We start from the raw sequence: 26,380 nt of genomic DNA on the forward strand, positions 1-26,380 counted from the left end.
CTAGACAGCAAGCAGGCAGGTGCCACCATCCAGGAGAAACCTCTGGACGCTCGTGACCTAGACAGCAAGCAGGCAGGTGCCACCATCCAGGAGAAACCTCTGGACGCTCGTCACTCTGTGACCTAGACAGCAAGCAGGCAGGTGCCACCATCCAGGAGAAACCTCCGGACGCTCGTGACCTAGACAGCAAGCTAGCAGGTGCCACCATCCAGGAGAAACCTCTGGACGCTCGTGACCTAGACAGCAAGCAGGCAGGTGCCACCATCCAGGAGAAACCTCCGGGCACTCTGTGACCTAGACAGCAAGCAGGCAGGTGCCACCATCCAGGAGAAACCTCCGGGCACTCTGTGACCTAGACAGCAAGCAGGCAGGTGCCACCATCCAGGAGAAACCTCTGGACGCTCGTGACCTAGACAGCAAGCAGGCAGGTGCCACCACAGTGGCAGTTCTGTTGTCACCTATACAGAGATGCAGCGCAGCATGGGCACAGCAGGTGTTCCTAGCAGCCGAGGGGCTCGGCTCCAGTGCACAGGGTCATCAGTAGAGTCTCTGTGTCCCACAGCTTAGCTCCAAAGCCCTCCATCATGTCAACATGCAGAAATAGCATCTACTCAACTCCCAAGCATGAGTTAAAAACCAAAGTTCTCGGAAAACTGGGGCTGCAAGAGAATTTCCCTAATCTGATTTTTAAAATATCTTCAGATCCTAAGAAACTGTCTTGAGGGTGAATGTGGAAAACCTTGCCCAAGGTCAGGACCCAGGTGTTGCCCCCAGCACTGTCGGCCCAAACCTGGCAGAAGGAGGAGAAGGGAAAACGAGGAGACAGAACTGCCCCAATCACAGGGGACACCGCCGTGCGTGACAGGAAGCCAAAAGCTCCGTGTTGAGCTGTATCGAGCCAGCTGGCCGGGTCTCAGAAGCAAGGCAGGACAGCTCTGTCACACGGCTCCACAGCAGCTGCAAAGCGCAGAAGCCTAAGTGGCAGCACCATGGCCCAGAGGGCAAAGGCCGTCCTCCCCCGGTGGCGGGGCCCCGAGTGTGTCCAGAGGCAGCAGACCTCTGCCGGGCACAGCAGCACACCTGTGGTCCCGGCAACCCAGGAGCTGACCCAGGAGCACTGCAACTCCCAGGCAGCCTGGGCACCTCGGAGAGACACTGTCTCAAAAAAGCAAAATAAAATAAAAAATAAAGATGGCTGGGGGTGTGGAGAGCAGCCCTGCCTTCACTCCCCAGTGCAGCAAAAATAACCATAAGTATAAAAAGAAGATGAGCCTCGGCCACGTCCTCCATCCAAAGGGACTGTGGGCCACGTGCGTGAGGAGGCAGCGGGGCTCGGGGAAGACAGCACTTCCTGACCCCAGGGTGGGCGAGGCTGTCCAGTGGCCAGGCTGACCATGAAGCTAAAAGGAAACAGACAACCCGACTACGCGGTCAGGAATGCCAGTCCATCAGAAGGCACCAACAAGGGACCCGGGCGAGACACAGGCGGGGAGCCAACTGTGATTCTCAGACTGATGAAAGTCAGGTCCACAGAACGTCAGGATCCCACCGACCACCGAGGAAAGGAGCAAGCCAACAGATAGTGGGCAAAGGGCCGACAGAAACCCCATGAGGATGTGCATCTGCCCGGCTTCTCGACCATTGGGGACATCGCGCAGCAGCATACAGGGCAGCTTACACACCGGCTAAGGTGCAAAGGTGCGGTCGGACCCGGAGCAGCAGGAACGCACCCCCAGACAGAAGGTACCGAGCACCACCGCCACCTCAGGGAACTGTGGGGCTGCCCGGTCCACTGCTGGGTATCACCCCAGATACGCATGATCATGCACAAAAAGGCTTCACAAGATGGGGGGACGCTGACGTGCACAGTGGCCCACAGAGGGCCATCCAGATGACTGGGTGACACAGTGTGCATTCCCTTCAGGGAATCCACACAGCTGGGGAGGAACCACCTGCAACCACACACCACGTGGCAAACGTCACACTCATGAGTTCAGTCCCATGCAGACACAGAAGAGTGCAGGTCACACCACCCAGCTGCGTAGGGTGCGCAAGGGATCTGGCTGTTTAGAAGGCAGCTAGCAGTGGCCCTGGAGTAATGGCCATAGGGCTGAGGCCTGGGGCACTGTGCTTCCAGGCCTGGGTGCGTGGCGAGCGGGTCAGTGCGAGAGCTCACCCAGTCCCTCGCTCAGTGGGTGTGTGTCTATGTTTTACTGCAATGAGACACTAGAGCAGCCACAGAGGAGAAGTTCAACTAGATAGTGGAATAACAGGACCATGTGCTATTTTTAGGTGCCAGGAGACCATACCAAATGCACAATCATATGGGGTTTCCTAAGAACTCCATGGAAATAAAATCCACGTCACTCCAGAGGAGTCTACTCCCCAGGCCTCCAGCCTCGACTCCACAGCTCGCAGTCCCCTGAGAACAGACTGGGGGCGGGGGGTAAGTCGGGGCAAGAGGGGGGCCTGGAGTCAGACAGAGGAGGCAGGAGAAGCTGCACAGGAGGACAGGGACAGGAGCAGCGCTCAGAGAAGGACCAGCAGACGGACTTGGAGGGCCACAGGGCACAGCAATGCAGAGACACAAGTCCCCGCCCCCCCAGGGGAGTCACAAGTCACGCTTCCCAAGGAAGGCCTTCCTGTGAAGTGGGCGGGGGGAGCCTTCCTCGGAGGCACGACGACTCACTGTTGGACACAGATGCAGAGTGGTCCAAAAGGCCAAGGCTGACCAGCACATGCCGCTCCCGCCCTGGGCTGCACCTGTGAGCTGGCTGCACCAACACCATGAGGTGGCGCTGCGGGCTCAGCAGGAGCAGCACCTGCCATTTTCAAGGTGACAGGAAGACCTGCCACTAGCACAGAGTCACTAACACACTGGGCCCCTGCTGCCCTGTAGATGCGCCCGGCCAGGGGCGATTCTTCCACGACCTGTTCCATCCTCACCTCTGGAGAAAGAAGCTGAGGCCCGGGAGGCTGAGTGACCTGCCTCGGGTCTGGCTGCCACGAAGTCACCTGGGGCTCACACCAGTGCCCTGCTGCAGAGCCCACCCACCTCCACCACTGCAGGCTGTCCTCTATACACCTAGCATCAGGAAACCACCCGTCGTGCCCAGGGCAGTCAAATCCTGGCCCTGCGCCTGCCGCAGCTGCCCTTCACCAGTCTGAACACACACATACACAGTCTCTCCAGCAGCTCCCGGAGGGTCTGCAGCCACAGGTGACACAGCTGCTCGTCCGTGCTCCAGAAAGTCACCTGTGCCCACTTCCAGCGGTGATGTCGAGCTCGCTTCACACAGTGAACTGCAAGAGACGGGCATGCACGGGTCAGGGTGGGTGACAGGCAGCGGGCGACACACCACCCACAGCTTCGCCCTGATTGCAAGCCAGGGGCTCACTCTCTAGTAGTCAGTGACAGTGTGAATCAGATACAACGTGCCACTTCTCAGGTCCTTCAAGCCACGTTAAAAACAAAGAGAATAAGAAAACAGACAGTGGACGACGACAAGAAGTGGACCTTGGGGAGATGAAGAGTCAACAAGGAGCAGCCAGACCACTGCACTAGTGGGCCTGGGGAAAAGCCCCCTCCCCATGCGTCACCTGCCCAGAGCCGAAGGTTGGAGAACCGGGAGGTGACACCCAGGTGCCCTCACCTGTGAATGCGCAAGGCTGTCCCATCTTCTGCCATTGGCCACTGGCGTGGCACTTCTTGTGAGTGTCTGCTTCTTCCACGGTGATGATCTCAGACACGGGCACCGAGAAGGCATCTGCAAAGACGGACGTGCGTCAGCCACAGGAGTCAGCTCGCTCCGAAATGCTGAGGTCACCTGCCTGGACGCCCTGGTTAGAGAACTGGGAGGGAGTCTGGACGCGGGTTATGGCTCAGGGAGAAGAAAGAGCGGGCACCAGGGGTCACCAGACGACAGTGGCCCAAGCACCCATCAAACGCCACTGCTGCTCTTCACATGACTCGCCCACAGTTCAAGCCGCGATGCCGACCCCCTGCCCAGCTGCTGCGTGAAATATGAAGAGACATGTTCCAATGCCACAGTCTGTCCCGAGGGCAGAAGGGGGCACATAGGATGCGGGACACCAGGGCCACCAAATGTGAGAGTCAGGACCCAGCTTGGGGGCTCTGGAAAGGCTGTGGGTGCCTAGGAGCAGGGAGGAAGGGAGACGTGGCAGGGACATTCTCTAACACCAGCCCAGAAGCCGCCCGCCCGCCTCAGGTCCCCAGCAGGCTGCAGTCACAGAACCACAGATCAGAGGAAGTGCTGGGAGCTCAGCTGTGGGGATGGCAGGTCGTGAAAGACCCCCCAGGAGGTCACGGGGATGGGGCGGCAAGCAGGGCCCCTGGGAACAGGCAGGCTGGAGTCCAAAGCTTCCTCATGAATCCCTCTTATGTGTTAAGTCCTGATGCCCCAGGTCCTGAACAGTTGTCACCTTGGCAGTAACAAGGGCGTCACCCCAGCTGGAACAAGGCGTGGCTCCAGGAGGAGGCGCTACCCGTGGGGTTGACTACACCCACCTGTGACTTGTAATCCTACCCCTTTGCCCTATTTGGGATAGAATGTTCCTTGGAACCTCCCCCTGTGTCCCCTATATGAGAATAAAGAATTCTGGTGGCTCTCTCTCTTTCCACGGACCCTTAAGGTCGGAGAGCCGTCCTAGATTTTGAAAAGGTACTTCTGTGTGTTTGTGTGCTTTGTCGTTCTCTCGAGTTATTGGAATAGTCAGATTTTGTGAGCCCAGGACAGGTCACCAGCTAGGTTACATGGCCTCTGTGGTCACTTGCATCTGTTTTAAAGCCATTGTCTGTGGTAGCCAAACACAAGGACCCAGGGAGGGACAGTCTGAGCTGAGCTCCTGCTCCTCTGAAGCTCTGAGAGGCTGACAGCTGGGCCCTTGGGCTCGGGGGGGGGGGGGGGGGGGGAGAGGAGGAGGCAGAGGCCAGCTGGGAGCGCAGCCTGCTCATGGCACCCGGGAAGTCCCGATCTCACGACTGTCTCCAAAATGCAATTTCTGCCTGCTTCTTATGCGTTCTTCTCCACTCTGTGAGTAAGTGGCACACAGGACCACCCCCCAGGCTCCCGGGCAGGTGTCCCGAAACCCACACCCACACACCCAACAGGTTTCCCACCCCCAGACAGCTCTCCACCATGGCTCCTCATCCCCAGAGATTGCCTTCCCAACAGGTCCCTATTTTTGGAGGGCTGGCCTCGTCCTCAGGGGCCCCTCCAAATCCAGCCTCAATATGACCCTGCACTCAGTCCCCCCGACTGCCCCGACCTCTTCTGTTTCCCAGGGGACCAGGAGCTAACAGGAGGTCTCTGTGTGTCTCAGCAGCAAGCTCGGGGCCGGCTGGGGCAGGTGTCAGGAGCAGGAATAGAGTAAGCCACACATGGACGTGGTCAAACTGTCTGCCGTGACCCCAGCATCTCCCGCTCCTCCGTAATCATCACAACTACGATGACAGGAGGGTCACAGGCTGCGAGGCATGAGTGGGAGCCAGGCGAGTGTCTCCACATCCAAATGGAGAGAGTTAGACAAGAGTCAGTACCACGCCACAAAATGACTGAAGCCTCAAGTGACTCACAGGATGACCCACATAAAAGCTCTCACAAGTGAATAATTCCTGGACCTGCAATTTAGATCAATAGACTTGAAAAATCAAAGAAGGAAGTACGAGATTTCAAACGCGTCACACGCCACGCTGGCCAAACCCCGAGGCCAGGCTTCTCCAAGACTCCAGAGGTGACGTCCGGAGGTGTCTGATCCCCTCAGCTGGCCCTCGGCTCCACCCCAGGGGAAGTCTGCCTTGGTTCCTGACCTGATCACGGCATCTGAGTGAGTGGGCATCTGTGGACTTGGAGCCTAAGGCCTGAGACTTTACACCCAGCACCTGAACTTAGCATGTAGAAGGAATGTCTGTCAGGAGCCTGTCATGACTGAGGGTGTTTGCAGTGCTTAGAATTAATTAATCTAGAACTGTGTGCTGTGAATTGATTATGTCTATGGCAGCGCCTTGCATTAAGGATCGTCGTTTTCTTGATCAAGAACCTACAGAGGGGCTGGGGCTGGGGCTCAGTGGTAGAGCGCTCATCTAGCATGTGCGAGGTGCTGGGTCCCATCCTTAGCACCACATATAAATAAATAAATAAAGTAAAGTTAAAAAAAAAAAAGCACGTGGACATTCTTTCTCTCCCCCCTCAACTGCAGATGTGGCCCCTTTTGCCCCTTGCGACAGGAGCAGAAAATACAGAGACAGAGGAGGCCACAGAGACACACAAGCAGGGCTGCAGGGCGGTCTTCCCCTGGGGTGGAGCGGAGGCCTTCTGGTCGGCCACATAGTTCAGAAGGAGGGAGAGCCCAAGAGGCAGGGCCAGAGAGGGGAGCAGAGGCGGCGAGGGCCGAGGGGAGGGATGGAGAGGCAGAGGGGGGAGGCCGGCGAGGCCACAGAGCAGTCGGTGGCCTCCCTGGAGTGAGACGGGAGCTGGGCTGGCTTTGAGCAGAGGTGTGTGGTGACCTGGGTGTGGCAGGGACCACTGAAAGTGGGCTGGGGCGCGGGTGTGCTCTGTGGTGGAGGGCTTGACAAACACGTGGGAGGCCCTGGATCCCATCGCCAGTGGCACTAAAAATAAAATTAAAAAAAAAAAGAAGAAGGTGCACAGCGGCAGGGACAGGGGCTGCTGGCTGCACCCAGGCCCACGGCAGCTGGTGGCTGTCCCCTGGTGGGATTAAAACAGAATCCATGCGTGTCGCCTTGACGCGTGACGTGTGCACTAACACGAAGAGGGAAGGAAACCCAGCGGAGGGGTGAGAATCACCCTCACCTGGGGGGAGCGTCAGGGGGCGCAGAGCTGCCCTCCCTGACCCAGAGGCCCCGCGGTGCAGCCAGGCCTGGAACCCGGCAGCAGGTCTGCGTGGACCCGGGGATGTGGCCACGAAGGCCCATCATCCCCGTCAAGGACCCCTCGCTGTGGGCAGGAGCAGAGCCACAAATCGTCACCAGGAACAGGGCAGAATCAGATTCAGCCCCAGGGACCCAAAATACAGGATGAGGAAGTTTCAAGCACAAAAGAAAAGTCACAGAAAAGCGGCTGCCGAGGGGCTGTGCCTCCCGCAGGCCTGCACCCTGGGCTAACCAAGGGCCACTCTGCACCTGGCACCGGTACCCCACAGAGCAGAAAGCCAGTGGCAGGCTCGCTAGGTCCCAGGTCACCGGGCACCTGCCCGTCCTGGCAGGTTCCTCCACCGTCTCGTTTCTGATGAGCAGGCAAATAACAGACGGCGAGTCCCTGGGGGAGCTAGCTGCGGTGCTGGGAGGGCAGCGGTGCTGGTCACTCTGGGCCAACACCCCAACCCGGGCTGCCTCTGGCCCCACAGGAAACCTTAACAGCACCGTAAGTCACCGTGCACTGAGGCTGGGTCATAGGGGCAGCCGGAGAAGCGGGCACCAAGGCCCTGGAAACAGGAGAGAGCAGCCAGTGCTGAACGACACCAAGTGCAACGGCAGCATCATAAATAAGGGCTTGCACTGGGGAAGGTGTTGCGGGTGAGGGGCCTGGGGGTCAGGGCTCCCGATGCTTGTGTCTGTGCCCTCTGCACTGCACGTGGTTGGAGCATCCCTGGGGTCAGAGGCAGGATCTGCCTGGAGGAGAAGAACTGCCCAGGCCAGCCCGAACCAGCTGGGGCAAGGCCGTGTGGCCACACGCTGTGGGGAACTCCGTGAACAACAGTCACCCAGGGGCCATGGTGAACCAGGTGAGGCGGGAGGCGGGACAGGAGGCCAGGACCCCAGCTGCTGCTCATTGGTCCCAGCCTTGACCCACCCCATCTGCAGTGGCCTCCTTCTCAGGAGCAGTAGCCCTGCCAGGCGCTCTGCATCTGCAACACCCACCGCTTCCCGCTGCCCGGCTGGCTCCCCGGCACCTCACAGGTCACCTGCGGGGTGGTTACAGACTGCCGTTCCCCCTGCAGCAAAAACAGTCCAGCATCCTGGAGCAGGGGAACTTCTGACACTCTTCCCCCATTGCTCAAGCTGACCTAAGGCCAGCCTTGGGCACAAGCCACAGACAATCCAGAGCCACAGACTCTGGAGCCACAGACAATCCAGAGCCAAGGCAGACCACCTGTGTGGCCTCTGAGGGCCTCAGACCCAACCTTCTAAATCCAAGGCCACCCACGCTGCTCCTCTGCTCCTCCCAGAAACCGCTGTCCCTGTGGCACCCCGAGCCTGGGGAATAGTGCGCCACCCAGGTACCAGGCTGCCCACAAGCCAGGGCCCCTGGGCTCCTCCTCCATCTCCATCACCATGTCTGCCTCCAACATCCTACCCTGCTGCCCCGAGAGGCTCCCACGGAACCTGTCACTGCACAGCCACCCACTGTGCCCCTGAAACCTCCTCCTCAGGTGGCCCAGTGAGCACCCAGACAGTTCTGACAGATGTCATTGCTGTACCTGGGTCTGCCAGCGGCTTCTCCCACCCCCTCAGGATGTAGCTGGACCCCTTTGCACAGCCCCTGCCTGTCCCCGCCCAGCATCGCTGTGTCCTGCCCAGCCTGCCCCAAACACACAGGGAGCACACCCCGACCTCAGGACCTCAGTGTTGGAGCCCTGAGAGCAGGAGGCCGGCCCCAGCCCAGCACAGCTCCAGGGTCATTTCACCCTGACCCGGGGCCCACGCTGCCCATGTAAGGCCAGCGTTCCAGTGGCCTTGCCCGCTGCACAAAGAGCTGTGGGGGCGTCCACAGGGGCCTCCCCAACACCGAGTCAGCCCGGGACCTCGCTGGCAGCAAGCTGACTCCGCTGGCTTACCAGAGGCCTGTCCCAAGAGCAAGGGCCACCCTGAGTGTGATTCGTATGAGAGGCAGATTCCCCACAACACCCAAAGGTAGATGCCAGGGTCCTCGTGCCACAGACCAGGAACCAACGCGAGGGCAGATGACTCACCCAAGTCACCACGGGCAGCTTTGGAAATCTACCAGGAAGTTCTTTCCTTCACAGTCTGGAGCGCAGGGACCCGTTACTCAGATGCCTGCGTCCTGCCCCGGATCACCTGCCCAGGTCTCGCCTTCAGCAGAGTCCCATCTGGCCAATCCTCGTCCCAGAGCCTTCCCACCACCACACGGGACACTGGCCAAGGCTTCCCCAGAACAGCCGCCTCGCAGCACGGGAGCTGGCTGGGGGACAGCCAGAGCAGGCGGCCAGCCGGGCACCCATTTTACAAGCCCCACTGTAAACAGCTGGCCGAGCGCAGCCAGGCCCTGATTTTCGGGCCCAGACAGCAAAGCTCAGCTGACCCTCTCTCACCTGACCCTCTCTCACCTCTGAACCCTCTGAACGGGTCTTTCCTCCAACAATGGGAGGACCCGCCTCCGGGCAGTTAGTACTGGTTCAAATACCAGAACTAGAGTGCATTAGAATGTCCTCCTGCGGCAGGCCTTCCCCATAACCAGACCTTGGTGAGAGTTTGCAGCTCTGACAACAGATGACTCCCCTGCGCCCTCAGGACCAGCGTGGCTGAGCCTCGGTGCGCACTCCTACAGTGCAGGGCGGTCAGGGCACTCCAGAAAAGCCAGGGGCCTGGCTCCCTCTTCTGGCCAGTGGTTGAGTTTGCAGCTGCCCTGTCCACTGCAGCACGGGCAGCCACCTGGCCACGCTGGCGGGGCCCAGCGAGGGGACTCCGAGTTCCATCATCTGTGTTTTCCATCCCATTCTCTGTTTCTGGCTCTGACGTCAGGAGTTCCTGGACACACGGCATTCCGCGGGCTTCCTAGGTACCTCGAGGGCAGCAAGGTCTGTGGCGACACAGGTGCACGTGCACACAGATACCCATGTGGAGAAGGGGGCCAGGGGGGCAGGACGCGCTCCTCTGCGGGGTTCCTGGCAGCTATCTGGGAGGCCCCCCGGGGCCTCAGTTCTCATGGGGACACGTGACAGAACAAGGGCACGCTGGGAGCTCTGCTGTGGGAGAGCAGGTGAGGAAGGGGGCCCCTTGCCCTGTGCACACCAGCCTAGGCAGGGGCACCAGCAACAAGGGCTCCCCTGGGGAAGGACAGCTGAGAGTCGCGTTTCCTGGCAACAGCACACCACGGCTTCTGCTATGTGAACACCTGACCTCATTGAAATGACAGACGAGCATTTGCCTATGAAGGCCACTGCCCAGTGCAGCTGGACCCAGAAACACCTGCAGGTCGCGGTTCACCTGCGGGGCCGGGTGCGCAGCTCAGGGGTAGAGCACACGCCTCACAGGCTCAAGGCCCTGGGCCTAATCCCCGGAAAAAGTGGTCACACAACCCTGCCCTGTCCAAAGGTCCCGGTCAGGTGGATCCTCCTTACGCTGAGACTGGCCCCCGGTGAGTCAGCCTGAGGCCCGGGGTAGCTCTGCAGATGCCCTGACGTGCTAGGGCTTGCGTGCTGATGGCTTGCTGTGTTTGGAAAGGAGTGTCAAGAAGACACTACAGTGACCTCAAGCGCCTTCCACACCCAGGGTCTAATCCACCGTCACCCACAGAGGCCACCACATGGCCACAGATTCCAGAACAGACAAAAACAGAGTCCCAGACGGGACTGCAGGAGCTTTGCACGGGTCCACAGAGCACGGGCACAGGTCCTGGAGGGGACAATGGAGGGGACGTCACAGCTCTGCTCCAGGAGGGAGGGCATGTGGTGCACAGTACCCCCCAGTGCACAGCGTGGGCTCACTGCTCTGACTGTTGGCAGAACACACAGGTGGTCACCTACGGTCCTGCCAGTCCCAAACCTCCATGGCCCTTTGGATAGACCCAATTGCAACCCTGCAGGACAGAGAAGGACACGAAGGCAGCAGAAGAGCAAGCGGAGGCCCCTGCAAGGCCTCCTGACAGCAGGCCAGGCGTTGCTGGGGACCTGGGTAAGCTCTGCTCCTGACTGACCAGGGACCTGGGAGGGTGCTCCCAGCTGTCCCCAGCAACCCTGAGCACCCCCTGGGACCCAGCTCTAGGTATGAGCGGGGGCAGACGGCTGCTGGACCTCCTGCCAGGGCCAGGTGAGTGGCAGCACCCAAAACCGCAGTGTGAATTCAGAGCAGGAGGAAGGCCACACGTCGGGGCAGACCAAAGTGGCCTCAAGAGACCGCGACTTCCGCTGAGAACAAAGGGCATTGTGAGTCTTGCCCACACACGTGTTTCCCTGAGTGCGAATGTCACTTAAGGTAACTTTCCACTCCTAAGCACGAAGCCAGGACCTTGCTGGAGTCAAACCCTGCTGCCAGGGACTCGGTGTCCAGCACTCACTGCCCCTGCTGCCTGGAGGCACCCTCCACCAGGGGATGTCGAGGCCGTCCCCTCACAGTCCAGCTTGCTGTGCGAGGGGGGAGTGGCACCAGCTGTGTCCCGTTTGATTTTTATGTGAAATCTTCTGATTTTAAAATGTTGGCTACAAGTCTAAAGGGAACAGGGAGACTCAGCCCGCCAGGCAGACACACCCACTACCCCTGGAGCCTGGGGGCCCCGTGCACAGCCCTGGTGCGGCTGATCCTGGTACTCTGAGCCCGAGGTGGCAGCAAACCCAGTCCCCGAGCCATTTCTCCAGTCTAGTCTGATGAAGGTGGGTCTCCACCCCACCCCACCTCCCTCCTCTTCCTCACCAAAGTCACGTTCACAGCCGTCTCTGTCTCTGGCCCCAAAGATGCTACTTGTTAAGGGGGACGGATGAAGTCGGGGTCAGGCCCTGAGGTCCAGCCCAGCTCCGGTGCCGCCCAGCTGTGCACCCTGGGCCCCTTGCTTCACTTCTCTGTGCTTCTGTCACTTCCTCTGCAAAGGGGGGTCCGAAAGCATCGATGGGTCGTCACCGGGAGCAAGCTGAGAAGGCGTCTGGCCTGGTCAGGGCTGATGAGTGGCAGCTGTCACTGCTGCCCACTCCTCTGACAGCACACTGACTCACACCATGTCACTCACCTTCTGAAGAAACAAATGCCACCTGGGAAGGGGCAGGAAGGGGACCAGGGACAGGACTAAGCTAAAGAGGGACCCGGAGGGCAGAGGGCAAGGCATGTGGAGGGGGCGCCAGCTGGGCACAGCTAAGGTCCAGCCAGCCGTGCAGTCCTGCTCTACTTTTCCAGATCCTTCCAGGCACAAGTCCTGGACCCTCTGCCCTGAAGTTCCCCGCTGTGCTGTCCTCCTGGGGGCAGTCACTCTCAGATACATGAGTGGATCCCGTGACCAAAGAGGGACCCCTAAAGCCCAGACAGCCGCCCTCAGCACAGGCCCCAGCCTCCATTCACGGCTGAGTGTGCTGAGCCTCTACCCTGCAGCAGAGGTCGTCTAGACAGGAGGCACCAACAGGAAACCCTGCCCTCTGGCAGTGAGCACTGTCACCAGAAGTCACAAGCCATACGAACCAGTCCACCACTCCACCCGCTTAGCCACGGTGCCCATGCTATGGAAAGCAGGGCTGGCAGTATGGGGGCAGGGGACCTGCACAAGGAAGTGAGACCAGGGCAGATTGGATGGGGCGAACGAAGGAGCCTTACCCAGGGGCACAGCCAGTACAAAGGCCCTGAGGCGCCGGGAGGCAGTGGGGTTGAGCTGGGTTGGGAGCCTGAAAGCACAGGCTTGAGGCTCCTGAGCCGACTGCTCCTCCTGTTGGGGGAACTAGGGAGCCCTGAGGGCTAAACCACCACAACCTGAGCCCCCAGCCCCCTGCCCCTGAGTGAGGACGGCTCTGCCTCTGGTCATGCCAGGCCCAGTGCCTGGACACTTCACCTCCAAGAGAGGCCTGGGGCTGCCCATCTGGACCCGAGGGTTCCACCTGCAGGCCCAGGAGATGCTCATGGGGTGCAGAGCTGCAGGGAGAGTGGGAGGAGTGGCTGGGGGTGCACTCCACCCAGGGCCCTGGGACTTGTCAGGGAGGGTGGGCGGGACAGGAGCCCAGGAACTCAGTCCCCAAACCCAAAATCCTAACCAAGAACTTCTAGCAGAGCACCGCTCTGGCTGGAAAACTCGGCACCTTCCAGAAGGTTCCATAACGGTCACCGAAGACCAGGTCTGGCCGCCAGGCAGTAAGCCCAGTGTCCTCTCTCCCCCGTGGAGTACCACTGGATACTCTGGACAAGACTGAAGAAAGGGCAACTAACCAAGGACCCTAAAAGTCCATGTCCAGCAGGCGACGGCCAGAGAGGCTGGCCCTGAAGCAGCAGCAGTGTGCACAAGCTCCAGGTGCGTCCTTCTCCTGCCCCAGCTCGGGGCCAAGGGCAGCTGTGCTGTGGAGCAGCAGGGCGGGTGACTCGGTGAAAACCAGAAAGCACAAGCCCCTGGACAGAGGGTGGGGGACCTCGGCCAGCGGGGGCAGGACAAAGTCCCGGCTCACCTGGCTGCCCATGTGCAGAGCCCGCAGAGAAGCCCACTACTAGCCACCCGCCACCCAAGTGCAGCCTCACCTGATGACAAAAGCAGTGGCAAGGCCTGGAAGGCTGGGCTGGCGGGACGTGGCCACCCCACTGAGAGGGACTTGCCGTCTGTGCCCACCAGGCACGGCTGGAAGTGGGGAGGACCTCCAACAGGGCGGAGTCTTAGCACAGTGTCGGGGACTCAAGTCAAATTCATCAGCATTCCCAGAGCCAGGAAGTGCCCGGCACCCAGGGAGCCCGTCACCTGATGCCAAGCCTGAAGGACCGGCGTGGGAGTCACAGGTATAAATGGAGGTGGCTGTGGTCCCCACGCTCTCTTTGTGCAGGCAAACTTGCACATGCGGGAGGGAACGGAAAGAAGCCCCCGAGAGACAGGACACCGCGGGGCGGTGAGGACTGGAAAGTAAGCCCGTGAACAGCCAGGTCACCTGATGGCCAGAGCAGAACCACGCAGGAGGGCACTCCGGGGGTGGAGCTCTTTGGAAATGTCCGGGTTTTAAACAAAAATCAGCTGAATAAAAACAGACCAGTAGGGCTGAGGCTGCGGCCCAGTGGTAGAGCGCTCGCCTAGCACGTGTAAGGCACTGGGTTCGATCCTCAGCACCACATATAAGTTAATAAATAAATAAAGGTCCATCAACAACAACAACACAGACCAGTAGGTGACATCGCTGAGACAGCGACAGGGCAGGACCTGAGAACAGCCACCACACACTCCCACAAGGAGAGCGCAGCCTCGCAGAGGAGGAGGTCCAACCAGGGAGAGGTGCTGCAGGGAAGAGCCTGGTGGAATTTCAGAACTAAACACAGTGAGCAAACAGACAGTGCGGGGAGCGCCCCCCGCCGACGCAGGGTCGGCATCAGCCAACAGGAAGATGACCACAGGGAGCTACCCTTCCGAAGGACACCCAGACAATGACAGGTCCTCAAGGACAAGAAGGTGAGCACAGAGGGGAGACAGACTCAGTGCCACACTTCCTGCTGCCTGGAGCGCTCTTGGCTGTGCGCCAGGGCTGGAGCCTCACAACACCCCGTGGCTCTAAACGTGGGCGGAGGAAGCAGGGAGCCCACAGAGTCCCACAGGGAGAGCCACTGAAGGCCGTCCCCACTTCACTCCCAGGTACCTCGCCCCCCAGAGACCCTAGGAGGGGCACCCGAGCAACCCAAAAAGCCCACAGCGATGCTGGGAAACAGGAATGGGCATCTTCCCACATGGATTACACGTATAAAATGTTTAAGGCACATAGATAGATCAAAATAAACTTCTACAAACACCTAAGAAGTGCCCAGGGCAGTGGGAAAAGGAAAGAGACGAATAAGAAAACAGAAAACAAACCAGACGGCAGCTTGACCCCTCGCATCCGCAGCCTACGTTCTGAAAAGCCCAGCTGGTCAGGGATGAGCCCATCCACAGGACTGAGGCCATCAGGACAGACGGAATTTCATGCTGAGAAATCACTGCGAACCTCAGGGTGAGAGCCGTTGAAAGTAAAGGACGAGGACAGGGACACCATGCAGACACTGACCAAAAGGAGGCGGGGTGGCCACGTCAGCATCAGCCAAGGGCACGACCAGAGACGGAGGGGTCCCTGCACGAGGACATCGTCCCCCATCAGTTGTGGACACCACCCCTCATCGACTTACAGACGCCTGTCCCCAGGTTAAAAAGCCAGCATATTCTCTGTCCTTTCTGGATCCCATCTTGGTCAGGAAGGCCACCCTCCATTCCAAGGCTATGAATTGTCCTCTATTTTCTTGTGAGGATTTACTTTTACATGCAAATCTTAAATCCATCTGATTCTGAATCCGGAAACTTTCTACCTTTAAACAGTAAAAAAGGTCTTTGTAGGGGCTGGGGCTGGGGCTCAGTGGCAGAGCGCTTGCCCCACGTGTGTAGGGCACTGGGTTCGATCCTCAGCACCACATAAAATAAACAAATTAAAAAAAAAAAGGTGTTTGTTATGTTCATGTAAAACGCTGTACAACACGACTAGGAATGCCCCGCCTCCTACCTGACCACGCACCCCCGGAGGGAAGGGGAGCAGAGGACAGGGCACCCCTACTGCACAGCCCCAGGTGGAGATGGTCCGAGAGCCAGGAACCAGCATCAAACAATGGACGCTGACACAGAGGGAACTCAGGACACCAGCAGGGACAGCACCGCTGCACTCCTGAGACACTGGCAGAGAGGCACCCCCCCCCCCGCCACTGCATGCACAGACACCTCAATAAAGTTGTTCTTTTAAAATCATGTTTTAGCCTGGCACCATGGTGCACACCTCAGCTCCTTGGGAGCCGCAGCTGGGGCCAGTCGGCTTCAAGTTCAACTAGCCACCCACTTTGAGAACCTCCCCACCCCGGTTTCCTGTTTTCAGTCTGCCCTACTTCCGACCAGGCCCGGTCAGGGGAGCACTGCCGGCTCAGCCTTCTCAATGGAGGCCTCCGCCGGCAGAGCCCCGCCCTCGGCGCTGCTAGTCCTTATCTCTGCTGCGGGCCCCTGTCACTTTCCCAGCTGGGGCCTGGGGAAGAGTGTGTGCCTGGGTTCAGAGCCTGCTCCCCACTGCACACCAAGTGCAAGCGACTCTTAGCTTCCGGTTTTCAATCTGAAATAGGAGAAAATGAAAGAGCAGATGAAAGACCTGGGTAGCCTCCCCGCCTGGTGCCGTGCCCCAGCCCATCCCTGGATGTCCTCTCACACCCTCTGGGAACCTGGTTTTGCACAATCTCCCCCTCCCATCACCGACCCAGTCAATCCAGGTGTGTCTGCACCTGGGAGGGGCAGGGCCAGGAGCACCACCCACTAACATTAATTGAATGTCCTGTGAGTTGGCTCACAGTCTGCCCTACTGACCCTACTGACCTCAAATGGAGAACAATCTAACTCGGGCCTGCAAAATCAGCAGGGAGAAAGAGAGATGGTGGCTGCATCCAGCACTTCTGACCCATGAGGCAGCCCAGGCCCCTCTGCAAGGGCCACTGCTGTCACACCAGGAGGCTCAGGTGATCCTACATAAACGCCCCTGCATACTCAGCAGGAATGAAGCAGTGACCTCTTCAGCAGAGAGGAAGGGCAGCTGGCGGTGGAAGCACTGTCCACCAAACCAGCAGACTAAAAGCAGACACTGCCACCACACCAAATCCAGAATCTGGGGACCGGAGACTGCACTAGTGGCTGGCCACGTGTGCCACACAGAACAGCAAGCAGCTGCTTCCCACCCACACATGCCCCTGGAGGGGCTCCGTACACGTCCACACGGCTGCTCAGGCCCAGGGGAGGCCAGATGGCCAGTGGGGAGGAGCGCGGTAGCTGGCACTGGGTCCGGGAGCCTGGCACCCTGCCGGGGCGGACTCTTCAGGCCCCTGAGCTCAGTCTCTTCCCTGCTGAAACTAGGAGTGGCTCCCCACAGCAGCCACGGAGTCCAGCATGACAGGACAGAGGCCCTGCGGTGTGCACTCAGTGGGCGCTCGGGGAAACCTACCCTCGCTGAAGCCAGAGGCTTTCAGGAAAGCGCAACCCACTTGGGCCCCAGGCCAGACATCAGTGTCACGGGCAAAAAAACAGAGAAGTGCGCCCTGGAAAGTGGTGTTGGGAGGCCGGGAGTGACGTCTGAGCACCACCTTCTCCCAGAGGGGACATGAGGAATGGGAACCAGACCAGTTTCAGCCACTCGGCCACAGACAGGCTCTCCAAGCCCACAGCTGCTGGAAATCGGCGCAGGTTGTGGCTGCCCCTTGACTGACCCCACCCAGTTCCCCTGGGTTCCCAGTCCCATGGCCCTGACTGCCCACCACAGACACCGGGCTGGGCTGCAGCTCAGCGCACCGGCTCCAGGCCTAGCCGCTCGAGGCCCTGGATTTGGACCCCGGGGCTGCAAAACGAATTTTAAAAAGGCACCTCACACTCAGAGCGCCAGCAGAGCACGTGACCACCACTGTCACCCCCATGATTAGAAACAAAACCCTCATCTGCCAGCAGGGCCCTCCCCAGGTCTCGACTGCCAGTCCCTCCACCTGAACTGGGCCCAAGGCCTCCCAGGTCACCTGCCTCATCCCTCCTGTCTGTTCTCCTTGCAGAGCCACAGGAATCCTTTGAAAAGTTAAATTGAATACAACCTTCCAGGGACTCCCATTCCACTCACAGTAAAGGCCAGTCCCCACTTGGCCCATAAGACCTCAGGGGACCTTGCTCTATTTTATCCCCCCCACCAACACACATACGTGGCCCTCATTCTTGTCACATGGGCCTCTTGGTGTCTCAGGGCCTTTGCACTTGCCACTTGTTGTTCTGCTTCGTTGCACTGATCCCTCCCTGTCACACAGAGTGCCCATCTCTCCAGGTCTCATCAAAGAAGACATGTATTTGAGGACCACTGGACCACCCTGTGCCAGAAAGCAATCACCCCGCCTGGTCAACCTGGACGCTGTCTCTGTGGGGCTCTTCTCCCCGGGGGCCTAGCTCCATCAAACACACCTGTCTCTGTCCCCGTTTCTCCTCTAATGGAAAATGCCCCACTGTAGCAGTGGCCCATGTCCTACAGGACCGGCCTGGCCCATCCTCAACAGGCACCCAGTGCAAACCTCAGGGGCAAGCGCATGGCTCAGTGGTGAGGCCCGCACTTTGCATGCCCCAGGCCGGGTTCCATCCCTAGCACCAGAAAGAAAACAAAAACAAAAACTGGCAGAAGAGGGAATGGATGAAGCTCACCACCCGGCACTCGGGCCTGGTTTCCTCTGCTTTGCTCATCGCTGCTCTCCCTGTCCAGTGGCCACCTTCTATAATCCCCCTTCCTCCTGGGGCCAAATGACCTCTCCTTTATAAGCCTCTGCCAATCTGTCGGCCACCAGACAACACTGCACAAGGTCCCAGGGAGGGCAGCCTGGGTCCTCTTTCACGCCAGCCACTGCACCAGGGCCCTCCAGGGTGGGGTGTTTTTTCATGTTTAGCTAAATTAGGTTTCTCCAAATCCCCAGGTCCTCAAGGTGGGCAACCTGTTGCCCCCAAACCACCCCACCCCCAAGCAGGGAGCACATCCCAACAGGTCAAAAGCCCCCTTCTCACTAGGGCAAGTTCCCACCCTGCGAGGTGCCTCTCCTTTTGAGATCCCTGCTAAATAGGAGCATCCGTCCTGAGGTTTAACCGAGATGGGGGAGGGGCCTGGCAGCCCCTGGGGACCCCTCCATGACCAATCTCTTAGCTCTGACCAGGGGACAGATCCCGGCTGTCCACTGGCTAGAGGGCCCCCAACGGGGGTCTCCACCACAGGGGAGGGTGGGGGGCTACCAGCGCTCTCCCTTCCCATCTTCCTCTGACATCTTTCTCTCCTTGAGGCTCATCATAGTCCTGGTCCCTGGAGTGTATGTGCCCTCTGCCTGGGGACAGTTCCCTGCCAGCTGTCGCCAAGCACCCAGGCATCCCCTTTCCCATCCCCGTCCCCAGTCCTCTCTACCCCCAGTCCCTTGGCCCTTTCCATCCCGTTCCCCGCCCCCCATCCAGGTCCCCCCACCCTGGTCCCTCTGCCCTCCCCATCCGGTGCCCCCATCCGGGCCGTCCGCCTCCACCCTCAGGGCCGGCCCTGCCGGAGCTCGGGCGGCGCAGGCCCCGGGCGGACGCGGCTCCGGATCCCGCCGGACCCCGGGCGGCCACACTCACCCGCGCCGGGCGCGTCGGGCCCGGGCCCCGGGCTCGGCCACCAGCGCAGCAGCGCCCGCGCGGGCTCCAGGCTCACGGCGCAGCGCCGCCGCTTCACCCACAGCACGGAGCGCAGCGGCTCCGCCGCCCCCATCGCCCCAGCGCGGCCGGCGCGGCCTGGTCGCCAGGCGGGGGGCGCGCGGACGCCGGGGGGCGCGGGACCGTTAGCGGCCCCTGCAGTCGCCGGGGCGGCGGCGCGGGCAGGCGGAGGGGAGGCGGCGCTGCGTCACCCCGTACGCAGGCGGCGGGCGGCGGGGACCCGGGACGGCGCCGGGAGGGGACGCCGCGGGCCAGGTGCGGGCTGGGGAGCGGCCTGGGTGGGCGCGCCGGGAGGGGGCGCGGGGGACAGGAGGGGGCGGGACACGGGGGACAGGAGGGGGCGGGACGCGGGGCGGGAGGAGGACGTGGGCGGGGGTCAGGGGAAGGGGTCTGGGCGGGACGGGGTGTCAGAGGAGGGGACCTGGAGACAGAGTGGGCCTGGGCAGGGTCGCAGCGCAGCCAGGTGCGCTGGCAGCAGCGAGGGCAGCGGCCGGGGCAGCGGCGCAGGCGACCCTCCAGCCCAGCTGGACGCCGGCGGAGCTCAGCAGCGTCTGCCCGGAGGGCGGTAATGACGGGCGGGGTCGGGGCGGCGCAGAAATGCTGCTGGCAGCGGTGCGCGGGCGTCCGGGGCCGCCGGCCGGGCTGCGGGGCCCCCGCGGCGGCGTGACCTTGGGCGTCGGTCCTCTTGGATCCCTGGTATCCTGTGGGCCCGGGAGGGGCCTGGCGCTTGGCAGGGAAGGCTTGCTGGAGAAGGAGGTCTCCTTCCCAGGGGCAGAGGGAGCAGGCCCTGAGGACAGCTCTGGAGCCTGCCATCACTAAGGAGACAGTGCAGGGGGACCCAACATCAGCTGACCCCTCCCCTCCTGAGCAGGCCCAAAGGACGAGAGCACAGAGCCTGAGAGCTTTGTGGAATCATCACCCCAGGGGCCCTGGAGTCTTCTGTCTCATTATCCAGCCAGAGCAGCATCCTCTTCCCTGGGAGGTGTCCTTGACCCCAGATAAAGGGACCCCCAGCACTACATAGGCAGGCGCTGCCGCCCGCCTGCCCTGTAAGCATGTCTGTCCCCTTTCATGTCCATCTCTGTCCCCAAGGTCAGCACATAGTAAGCACTCAAATACTGCTTTAGTGGGTATATCTATTTCTGACTTGTCAATGAGGGGTCTTCGGCTCAGACATTCAGGAACTTGTCTGAAAGTACAGGGTTTCTTGCTGGCACAGTGGCAGTTGCCTGTGATCTCAGCGACGCAGGCGTATGGAGTATCACAAGTTTGAGACCAGCCTCAAAAGGCTGGGGGCACTAAAGGAGTAGTTCAGTGCTAAAGCACCCCTGGGTTTAATCCTTAGTATGGAGAGAAAAAGAGCCCAGGTTTCTGGCTTGGCATAGCCAGGGCTTGCCTCAGAGTCTTGCTCCAGGACTGACAGGAAAGCCTGTCCTCCCCCTGAGCTCTTTGTGTCCAGCCCTGGTGCTGTGGATGGAGGTGGGCAGGCCAGGGCTGGGGCCTGGATGCCGTGCCTGGCACTGGGTGGCTACATGTACAGGTCTGATCCTGCCAGCTCCCTGGGCCTGTCTACAGAGCAGGAACAGCTATGAATCATTGCTCCCTAGGAGCCCAGCTCCCACTCAGGCCAGTTGCAGCCAAGGCCCTAGGACAGTCCTGCAGCTTGGGATGGGCCCAGAGTTTGAACCACACCCTTGGGCAAGCTGGACCTGATCTCCCAGGGCAGTGGGTGGATGGCAGCAAGGCCTGCCCTGCTTCCTCCCTCCCACACTACTGCTCTGAGCCTTGGGAAATATGGATATGAAACCTCTTTGGAAACCTCATGCCAATGTGAGACTGACTGGGGCAAGTGCCAAGGCTGCTATGTGTGGAGGGGTTTCCAGGCAAGGCAGAGTGGGCAGGGGCTTGGGAATGCCAGCCTCCCTTCTGGAGCCTCTTCCTCCTCCTCCCTGTGGCCAGGGACTTTCAGCTTCTTCACGTTTACTCATTCAGTGTCCTACATTGGCCACAAAGTCTTGCAGCCGGCTCGGGAGGCCCAGAGCCCAGGAGGCCCAGAGCCCAGGTCTCAAGGAACTGCGTCCAGGGAGATGGCCACATCAGCCACCAGACACTAGTGGAGCTCTAAGCAGCACCCTAGTGTGATATGGTCCTAGGATAGACCCTGCCCTTCTTCACCCAGAGGACTCAGCCGCTGGCCAGGCCCAGGGTCTTTCAGTGGCTGCTCTGGGCCAAACTGCATCCCCTTAAGTCCCAGTGCCTCAGAGCATGACCATCTGGAGATCATTAGTGGGCCCTGCCCAATCTGGTGTCCTCATAAGAAGGGAAAATTTCAACACACACAGAGACATCAGGACAGGTGTACCCAGAAGAAGATCCTTCTAAGAGGCAACAAGAGAATGGCCATCTGCAAGCCTTAGGACACCAGCCCTGCCAGCTCCTCGGTCTCGGACCTCCAGCCTCTGTGAACCATGAGGCATAAAACTCCGGCCTTTGAGCCACTGAGGCTGAAGGTGTGCTGTGGAACCCAGTTGGCGATGGCAGAGGCCTTTCAGCCTGGGCACCATCATCCAGAGACTGGGTGGAGCGGGGCCTCCAGAGCAGCACCCTGCTTCTGCTCAGGAGGAGAGGGTGAGCTAATGAAGGATGTATTTTCAGGGGAGGCACTTCCCGTAGTTGAGATGGTTGGTGTTGGACAGGGTCAGGTCCTCTGTGGGGCCTGGTGTTGGACAGGGTCAGATGCTGTGAGCCATGACTGAACACAGCACCAGAATGGAGGGAAGGAGGCTGCTTTGCCCAGAGCAGCTGCCAGACCTCCACTGTGTTGGGTCCCCTGGGGCCAACAGGAACCAGGTGTGAAGGCAACCGGCAGAGCAACAGCCAGCCAGTGGACAGTGTCATGCCTGGAAGGCCTGCCTCTGCGTTAGGCTGCACCCAGCTCCCCCGAAGCCTCCAGCCACCTGGCTCACCGCTTCCCTGGAGGGCGTCTGTCTCCCATGCTGGGCTCTGGCCATGATGCCCTTCCCACACGTCTGCCTGGGAGACCCTGCTCACTTCCTTAGCCACATCTCCCCTTCAGCTTCAGAGGCCCCTGGCAGTGGGCTCCAGGGTGCTTCTGCCCGGCTGCCGCAGGGCGTCACCTTTGCCTGTGTCCCTGCAGCACAACCAGTGTCCCAGCCTGCTGCTGCCCTGGTGTGGGTGCAGCTGGAGCCTAGGCCTACATGGGTGAGAGGCACCCTGAGCTGCAGCTAGACCAGTGGCCTGGCTTTAGCCCAGCAGCCCACAGCCCTGATGAGTCAGACCCTGCCCAGCCTCCATCACTTGAGCAGTCTAGAGACTGGGGACACTGGGGTGTCCAGCCTTGGCCAGCGCCCTCTGTCCCTAGTGTCCAGGGTCTCTCATGTGGGCCTCCTGGACCCTGAGGTCCTCTCTAGGGATATACATCACCACTTCAGATTCACTAGTGTCCCACCCTTTGGGTCATCCACACTAGAGGCTCCCTGGCCAACAGCAGCAGCAGCCAGCACTGTCCCTTCAGTGGCCTCTGACCTCCTTCTCCCCTCTCATCCTGGTGCCCTGCCCTTGTGTCCTAGAACGATACTGCTTGCTGAGCTCCCAGGCCTCCTTCAGCAGGACCATTGGACATCAGAAACTGGAAGACTTCTGTGGGGGCCTGACTCACCTCTGCCCAAGGCTGCCAGCCATGCTGCCCTCTGCCTCTGCCTCCAGAAGGAGTCTTCAAGCACCTTCCGTCAAAGCCCACTGCCTGCAAGGAATGTCCTGGGCCCTGAGAGGCCCGCACATTTGGAGAGTGAGTTGATGGTTACAGAATGCACGTCCCTATGCTGTTAGGTGAAGGGAGGAGAGTAATTCGCTGGAAATGGGTAGCTTTTTTCCTTTTTACAGACCGAAAAACTGAGATCTTCAAAACTGAATTGACCTGCCCAAGTTATACAAAAAGGGAATTAGATGGGTGAGCACTGCAGGCTCTCTACCCCAGGTGGCAGGGGTCACACTGCCACAGGACTATCTGACATGAGAGGGCAGAAGGTGACAGCCGTCCATCAGTGCCCTAGGCAGGCCTTGCTGCCTGGGGACTCTGTGGGACATCCCTTCAGCCCTCAATGGTGTGCAGGACAGTTCCACCTGAGCTGCTTTCACAGAAATAGTTCTGCCCACCCTGACTTATCCTGTGCATCTGGGAAAGCCTGGGTCCAGGGTGGAGCGCAGGTGTTCCTCCTGGGGCAGTTGCCTGAGGGCAGATCTGAGCTGGAAGGGCCAGTGAGGTAGGGCCAGGAATCGGGCTTCTCATGCACCTGGGGAGCTGGGGTAATGCCATACCCAGGGCTCCAAAGGCCAGCAGTGGCTCAGGTTTGTGAGATCCCCAGATCTGCTTCTGTGACCTCTGCAGTTGAGCACAGTCAGGATGCCTGCTACTCTGCTAAGTATTAGCTCATGTAATCCTCAGGTTTTACTAACTTCCAGGTAAAGAAATAGTCCCTAAAGGTTAGGTGACTGGGCCAGGCATAGGACTGGGAAGGAACAGAACTGTCAGGTTCAAAGCCTGCCTGCTTCACCACCTGCCAGCATGTTGGCTCCCTGGGAAGCATCCTAGGATTGGACCAATCTACTGTCCTCAGAGAAGGATGTCTGCCCTGCACCAGCCCCTCACTAGGAAAGAGGCGTGTTCCTACTTGGTGAACTCAGGGCCCCTCAGGGCAGGAGGGAAGTACCTCCTTCCTGTCCTTGCAGCTAGAAGAAAGATGGACAGCTTCATGGGTCCATGGTACACAGCATTGTTAGAAGAGAAGAAAGACCAAAAGTACTGGCAGACACCTTGTGTAGAAATGAGAAAACCTGCTTCAAACAAACTCGGGAACGTGGAGATGAATCCCTCTAAAGGAAGGACAGTCTTAGAGCATACAAAACAACCTGTGTGCAGTCAACAAACTGCAAATGGTAAGTATTGGATCCAAAAATAAAAGCAAAAACTAACAACAAATTAAATAATAAAACAACAAAAAAGCAAAAAAAAAAATATATATATATATATAAATATCAGGAAAAAAAGCAAAAAGCACCTCAAAAATGGATCCCAGGGTGATCTTAGAGATGTATTGAAATGGGCTCCCAAGAAGACCAAAGAAGACAAAATGCCCTGGCCCCAAGAAAAACACACTCAAAGTGATCCTGCAGTGATGGTGGCAGAGAAGGATGGTGCAAGGCTCCGAGAACCCCAGGGCCAACGGTGCCCCACCCCCACCTCACAGTTTGCCAGGAAGTGGGAGGGGAGCCTGAGGAGCCCAGATGAGGGAGCAGGGAGCTCCCCTCCTCAGACAGGGAGCCTCCCGAGAACAGTGCTGACCCTGGAAACCAGGGGACCTTGCTCTGCACACCACCTTCTGCAGCCTAAGATGCAGCTCAGGGCACCAGACTCCTTACCTCTTCCCTGATCTCCCTCGATGCTTCCTTCCCCGTTGTCACTGGGCCTAGAAAACCCTCCTGGTGTCCCCTTCCTGCCTCTGTGCCTATCTGTCCACCCGTTGGCCTTTCCCAGTGGGCGGTCTTAGTCTAGCAGGGGGAGAGTGAGTGGTGAGCTGTCTGCACTCTGTACTGCAACCCTTCCCAGCTCCTGTGGGTCAACCTTGGGGTTGGCCTCCCCAGCTCTGGTCCTCTGGCCCCTGCCCCACCCTTGGGTGCCAAGTCCCTGCTCTTCTGGGAGTCTGACCTTGTCCTTCCAAGTGCTACATGCCATGTGCTGGGGAAGCATGGGGACAGGTCGGCCTGCATGCAGCCGGTGGGCCTGTGACAAGGTACGGAAGGGTGGAAGGTGATGGTTGCAAACCAGAAGGCCCAAGGGGCCAGGGGCCTAGTCTTTCTCATTTTTGGGTCCCTGGTGCCAACTCAGAGCCTGGAGAATGGTAGATACACAATAAAAGATTGTTGAATGAATAGTAGAAGAAAATACAAGCACAGGAAGCCAGGGGAGCGATTCCCCCCTTTAGTCCTGGATGTTGAGCCGCGGACCTGGTGTGTGCTTATGAGTACCACACTACTGCTCCAGCCCCGGCCCTTTTTATGTTTATCATTTGTTTGTTTGTTTTTTGGTACCAGGGATTGAACCCAGGGGTGCTTAACCACTGAGCCGCATCCTCAGCCCATTTTATTTTTCACTTTGAGACGGGGTCTTGCGAAGTTGCTTAGGGCCTCACTAAGTTGCTGAGGCTGGCTTTGAACTCCGGATCCACTGGACTACAGGTGGCTGCCATGGTGCTGGGCTCCAGTGAAGCAATTGTGAGACCACATTGAGTTTAAATCGGGGTTGTTTACAGAAACACTGATGGGGACAGACGTTAGGACACCGTGGGGAGGGAGGCCGACCAGGCAGCTCCTGCATGCCACAGTTGACAGAGCTGCTCAGCTTCAGCGTTGGCTGCCGTGTGGGAGCGTGGACCCTTGTCCCCGGTCTCAGAGCTGTCAAGAGAAGCCAGAAGCCCGCATTTTTATGTGAGCTCTTATGATTTTTAAATCTTGCAATTAATATGATTCTGAAATAGGGAATATTTCTCAGGATAACACGGTGGGATGACAAAGCCCAGAGGCAAGCCAGAGGAATTCAGAGGCCCTCCGTTTGTGGCCTTGTCATAAAACTTCAGAGAGTTGAGCTGGACTGTAAGGTCGTTATTTGTAATAGAGACCGATGAATGCATCTTGGCGTCGTGTGCATGTGTGTGCCCCAAACAGTGAAGAAACAAAACCACGGGGGAAGGCTGTTAGAAACACAGGAGGAAGTCAGACACACACACTAGGTGGGCGTGGGCTCGGCAGGCCGCTCTGGGAGGTGGCACCCTAGTGCACAGAGCCCAGAGTGCTGCGCTCACCCCAGAGACAGGAGCAGGCAGCACATGGCAGCTGTAGCCCCAGCTGCAGTGGGGTAGGGGACAGGCCAGGTCAAGGGAAGGGCCAGGGTAACCGGGATCTAGAGAAAGTCACTGGCCAGTAGTGGCCAGGCCACAAACCTGAGCCCAGCCTGCAGCCTACCTTTGTTGGACGTAGCACACATGCCAGACATGAGGTCACAGCCCTTTGGCTATCAGTGGATTCACAGATGTCAGGCCACCACCAGCACAGGTGACTTCAGAACACTTTCTTCTCCCTGGGAAGGATGCCTGTGCCCATTCTGCCCTCCACCTGCCCTGTGCAGACACTAACCTGCTTTCTGCTCTATGGATCTGCCTGTTCTAGACACTCTATATTAATGGAGT

General features: G+C 59.3%; 1 protein-coding gene and 1 long non-coding RNA gene across 2 annotated transcripts in view; one reads left to right on the forward strand and one right to left on the reverse strand.

Moving 5' to 3' along the window:
• Positions 1 to 19,188, reverse strand: part of Cerk (ceramide kinase) — a 42,051-nt gene extending 22,863 nt beyond the window's left edge. The window contains exons 1-3 of the mRNA XM_046429208.2: positions 19,041 to 19,188; positions 3,654 to 3,767; positions 3,181 to 3,303 (exon numbers count right to left, since the gene is read on the reverse strand). Coding sequence (XP_046285164.1) covers positions 3,181 to 3,303; positions 3,654 to 3,767; positions 19,041 to 19,173 — 370 coding nt within the window. The 5' untranslated portion in view covers positions 19,174 to 19,188. The remainder of the gene's footprint in view (positions 1 to 3,180; positions 3,304 to 3,653; positions 3,768 to 19,040) is intronic.
• Positions 19,189 to 19,326: 138 nt separating this feature from the next.
• LOC124082779 (uncharacterized) lies at positions 19,327 to 25,824 on the forward strand. Its single transcript, XR_006848471.2, has 2 exons — positions 19,327 to 19,373; positions 22,709 to 25,824. It is a non-coding gene; the product is annotated as an uncharacterized LOC124082779 (long non-coding RNA).
• The last annotated feature ends 556 nt before the right edge of the window (positions 25,825 to 26,380 follow it).

This window comes from Marmota monax, unplaced genomic scaffold (assembly GCF_021218885.2).
Source record: "Marmota monax isolate L192 unplaced genomic scaffold, Marmota_monax_Labrador192_F-V1.1 WCK01_AAM20220418_F8-fsc00051, whole genome shotgun sequence".
NCBI classification, from domain to species: Eukaryota; Metazoa; Chordata; class Mammalia; order Rodentia; family Sciuridae; genus Marmota; species Marmota monax.